Source organism: Sinocyclocheilus rhinocerous, unplaced genomic scaffold (genome assembly GCF_001515625.1).
Source record: "Sinocyclocheilus rhinocerous isolate Xijiao unplaced genomic scaffold, SAMN03320098_v1.1 scaffold3187, whole genome shotgun sequence".
In the NCBI taxonomy this organism is placed as follows: Eukaryota; Metazoa; Chordata; class Actinopteri; order Cypriniformes; family Cyprinidae; genus Sinocyclocheilus; species Sinocyclocheilus rhinocerous.
This window is the reverse complement of record NW_015643040.1, coordinates 103871-108894: the sequence shown is the minus strand read 5'-3', so window position 1 is coordinate 108894 and position 5024 is coordinate 103871. Positions and strand designations below refer to the sequence as shown.

At 35.2% G+C, this 5024-nt stretch overlaps 1 protein-coding gene across 2 annotated transcripts in view; it reads left to right on the top strand.

The window, feature by feature from the left end:
- Positions 1 to 3403, top strand: part of LOC107756955 (protein phosphatase 1 regulatory subunit 35-like) — a 4372-nt gene extending 969 nt beyond the window's left edge. The window contains exons 2-6 of one of the 2 annotated variants that reach the window (XM_016574284.1): positions 1542 to 1632; positions 1893 to 2051; positions 2124 to 2257; positions 2802 to 2977; positions 3112 to 3403. In XM_016574284.1, coding sequence (XP_016429770.1) covers positions 1542 to 1632; positions 1893 to 2051; positions 2124 to 2257; positions 2802 to 2975 — 558 coding nt within the window. In that variant the 3' untranslated portion in view covers positions 2976 to 2977; positions 3112 to 3403. Of the gene's footprint in view, positions 1 to 1541; positions 1633 to 1892; positions 2052 to 2123; positions 2258 to 2801; positions 3020 to 3111 lie in introns of those variants that run through there. The other variant, XM_016574285.1, reaches the window with a different exon arrangement.
- The last annotated feature ends 1621 nt before the right edge of the window (positions 3404 to 5024 follow it).

Genomic DNA, 5024 nt, shown 5'->3' with positions numbered 1-5024 from the left:
TCCTGATTATACTTACATTAAGTAATGTTTATACCTGATTATACTCAATTAAGTAACATTTTTGACGCTCTCGACCTAGTGACATTTAGCTACCAGTTTTAGCTACTTTCAATTGAAAGCAGTTGGCAACACTGGTGAACGCACTGTTAGACGCATCCCGTGACGCCATCGCAACGCGCATTCAGTCAAAGAAAGGATTCTCCGTTCCAAAAATGGAATGAACAGCCTTGCGTTCTCATCATGACCAAATTTACAAGAGCTACACTGGACAAACGAACCGAAAGCGGAACGAAACCGCGTTACGAATACGCTACTCGTTTGGGCTACGCAAATCTCGATCACGCGACACCGTTATACACAGCGCTGGGAGATACAGTGAAGAAAGCAGTCCAATTCACCGCAGAATCAATAACATCTCTGTGAAATCTTGTGAGAAGCAGAGTTCTGTTGTATAAATGTAAGGAATTATTATTATTATTATTGGTGCTGGAGTCCTCAAATGTTAGTCTGGAGCCCTACAATGGTTCTCGAAGTCAGAAAAGTCAATACAATGTTAGAAGAATGTTGTCTGTGGTATATTTTCACTGTAAAACAATAAGAAATGCCGCAAATTTTGAGAAAAGCCGCAGCAAAATCAGTCAATTTAGGCCGCAAAAATCAGAAAAGGTCCTGCGAAACCCTGGAGGGACTGATTAGTGCTGGGCAACAATTAATCACATCCAAAATAAAAGTTTTTGTTTACATAGTAAATGTGTGTGTGCTGTGTACATTTATTATGTACATATAAATACAAACACACATGCATGTATATATTTAAGAAAAATATGTTACGTTTATATATTAAATGTATTTATATATAGTATAAATTATATGAATATAAATGCATATACATGTAAATATTTTCAAAATATATACTGTATGTGCGTGTTTATATATATATATATACACAGTACACACACATATACTATGTAAACAAACTTTTATTGTGGATGCGATTAATCGCGATTAATCGTTTGACGGCACTATTCTTATAAGCTATATTATATATAAATGCATTTAATATATAAACATAACATATTTTTTTCTATGTAATAAAAATATAGGTATCGGCATCGGTATCGGCAAGTACCAAAAATAAAAGTATCGGTATCGGGCGAGTACTGGAAAAAGTGGTATCGGTGCATCCCTAAAATATATGCATGCATGTGAGTGTATATTATATATGCATTTTATATAAACAAACCTGTTTTTGCATGCGATTAATCGCGATTAATCGTTTGAGAGCACTAGTATCAATGCTGTTTTGCGTCTATATTATGTCTTTTTTCAAACTAGTGGAAAGAAAACGTCCAAAATACATATTTAAGTGTTTCTTTTATTGCACTTTGTCTGTTTGCATCTGTAGATTTAATTTCCAATCCATATCTTTAAACAGCAAACTTTGCCTGATTCCCAGGCGATGCGTGAACTGATCAAATCAACGCAAGTCAGTTTGGATAAAGCGTCTGTCAGATGCATGAATGTGTTGCTGTGTGTTTCAGGTGTGTTTTAATGATCCAGCCGTCATCACAGCGATCCCAGAACACAGAAATCAACCCACAGCACACAAACCTCGACACAGAGACAAGCTCGGTACAACAGTCTTTAGACGTTTGCACTGGAAAATACGTTTTTGATTTTCCTTCAAAAACCCTGTTTAGGAGTTAATTGTGTCATGAAAGTAACTCCACAATGCACTAAACAGTCTTGATGCTCCTAGTAATGGAGTTAAACCTGAAAGGTGTCTGTAAAGTGAGATAATTTATGAAAATAAGGTTTAATCTGGAGATGATTCACATCTGCGTGTTCTGTCATGAATCAGTCACACGAGTCTGCATGTGTTCGTTAATCAGCTCTGGTGACGGAGGGGGCGGAGCTAAACAGCACCCTGGCGCTGAGGGCGGAGCTTGAGGAAGTGGAGAGCCAGGTGTTTGATCCTGAGAAAGCCGTGAAGGAGAAACTTCGGAGTTCAAGCCTCGCAAAGAGCCACATCAGCAGCAGAGCAGCGGAGGGTGAGACGCCACAGCAAACATTCACAGTTCACCGATAACCGATAATCAATGGTTTCGCCTCGTTCTCCACAGGCCTGAATGTCCCTCGCTCTCAGCTCCTGTATCGGGCCTTAGTCAGCGTCAGCCTATCACGCGAGCAGCTCATCAGCCAGGCACTGCAGGATAGGCCAGCACTGGCCCCGCCCCCCGCCACACTGACCAATAAGGTCAGAGCTGTGTTTGTGTCATGTTAATAGCAGAATGAATTTAAAATCTGAGCAATATCTCTGATGAAACAGAGGCAAAAGATGCCGATCTTTAATTACATTTAATAATAATCAGAATATCAATTCTTCTAAGTGCTTTACAGAAACACACACACACACATATATTTAAATATCTCTAGATATATGTGTTTTATATGTGTATGTGCGTGTGTTTATATGTATATATATCTCTAGATATGCATTTTTATTATATATTTATATAATTTATTTTATATTTGTATTTATTTCTCGCTATATTTCTCTCTGTATATATATATTAATATAATAATCAATAATAATTGTATTTATCTGTCTTTCTCTATACGTGTATTTTTAATATATACTTCTATAATATATTTAATATTTTTATTTATTTCTCTCTTTCTGTACAGTAAAATCAAAATAAGAGAATGAAGCACAACTAAAAGATCAAATGCATAAAACAGAAATTTTTTTTTAGGGTGTCTCTGTGTGTGTCTCTGTGTGTGTGTGTGTGTGATTCCAGTCTCAGCCACTAGAGGCTCCTGATCTGCTGCAGTTCTACAGTCCTGACAAGATGCTCAGAGAGACTCCGCTGTTGCCTGGCGACCGCATCCCTTTGCCCCGCCCACAGCCTGTGCCTAGACCCGCCCACACAACCTTTCACCTACATCATCGGCACAAACTCTGGGAGTCATGAACTGTGTGTGTGTGTGTCTCTCTGTGTGTGTGTGTCTCTCTGTGTGTGTGTGTCTCTCTGTGTGTGTGTGTCTCTCTGTGTGTGTGTGTCTCTCTGTGTGTGTGTGTCTCTCTGTGTGTGTGTGTCTCTCTGTGTGTGTGTGTGTGTGAGACTCATTTTGTAAGTTTAATGTATATTAATGTATTGTTTTTTAGCTTAATGTGAATTAATATAATAGCAATAAATCTGTGATTATTTAAATATGATATTGGCAGTGAGTGAATGGACAAACGCACTCTTGCTGGAAGAAATCTCCTGCACAGCAGCTTAACGTTCTCATTACTCATTAAAACAATCAATCCACAAATTAATTAGCTTGAGTCAACAAGAGCACAGACATCATGAGCTGATTTCCTCGCAATCCCAGGAGAAACTCTTTTATAATTCACGCCAGAATGACAAGAAAATTAATTATATTTTGCATGAAGACATTTAGGCTCATTATAATTAAAACTTTTTTCACTCACATTTCCGAAGAACATAATTCTGAGATTACCTTTTTTATTCTGTTGTGGAAACAAAACAAAAAAAACAGAATTGTGAGATATAAACTCGTAATTACGGGAACAAAACTTTGTATCTCGCAGAAAATTAATTATATTTTGCATGAAGACATTTAGGCTCATTATAATTTTTTTGCATTGTGACTATTTTCATAATTAAGCTCATTAACCCCCCAAAATTCATGCTACATATACTGTCTATTTGTATCTTTTTTGTAACACTCCCATGTGCTAAAGCAGTACATTAGTCACAGTATTTATTCTTTGTTATTAATGTTAGTCCGTGTTTGATTTTACATCTGTTCATTTTAATGTGTTCGTAAATGTTGAAATTAACATTCACGTGATTTAAGTGTTTTTTGTTGTTAGTTCATGCAGTTAACTCGTCCTAACAAGTGAAACCTTACTGAGAGCTATTTTTTTTTCTACACTGCAAAAAATTATTTTTGTCTTGTTTTCTAGTATAAATATCTAAAACAAAATCTTGAATTAAGATGCATTTCCTTGACAAGTAAAATGACTTAAGCAAAATTTGGATATTTCTCAGAAAACAAGACAAAATATATCTTAAAACAAGTAAAAAATATCTGCCAATGGGTTAAGAAAAATCTTAATTCAAAGGCTAAACCAGATGAAAAAAAATTCTGAATTCTGAGATTACCTTTTTTTATTCTGTTGTGGAAACAAAAACTAAAAAACAGAATTGTGAGATAAAAACTTGTAATTACGGGAACAAAACTTTGTATCTTGCAATTCTGAGGAAAAAGTCAGAATAGTGACGTTGACTCGCAATTGCGAGAAATCAGTTCTACGTTTACAGTACATCTCACTATTTTGAGTTAATATACCTTAATTCGGACTTTAAGAATTGTGAGTTTATATCTCGCAAGTCAGAAGATAGACAGAATTGCGAGATACTCTCACAATTTATATCTCGCAATTCTGACTTATTTTTTGTTTAATCGAAAAGGTAATTTTAACTTTTTTGCAGTTGTGTGTCTCACAGTTCCAAATGTTCTTCTCAGAAATGCAAGTTTATGTGCAAGAGCTCTGAATCTATATCTTGCAACTCTGACTTTTTTTCTTAAAGTTCTAAGTTTATTTATGATTTATGTAATTTGTTTGTTTCCAACATGGAATGAAACATTTTAAAAAAGTAATTGCAACTTTATCTCACATTTCTTACTTTTTCTAGAAATTAAGAATTTGTCTCACAATTCTGACTTTTCAGAAATGCTAGTTTGTATCTCATAATTCTGAGTTTACGTCTCGCAAATCTGACTTTGTTTCCAGCACAGAATTTAAAAAAAGAAAATTGTGACTTTTCTTGTACATGAACTCTTCATATGTTCAGTGTATATTGCTCAATCATATTTAAAAGCCTTACTTATTTAGTCATTTAATATTCTGCTTTTTATTTCAGAAACATGTCTATAATCTGTCAGAATCACGCATCTGTCAGAATGTCAGAGCAAAGCGTAAACAGAAAAACACACACAAATGAAAC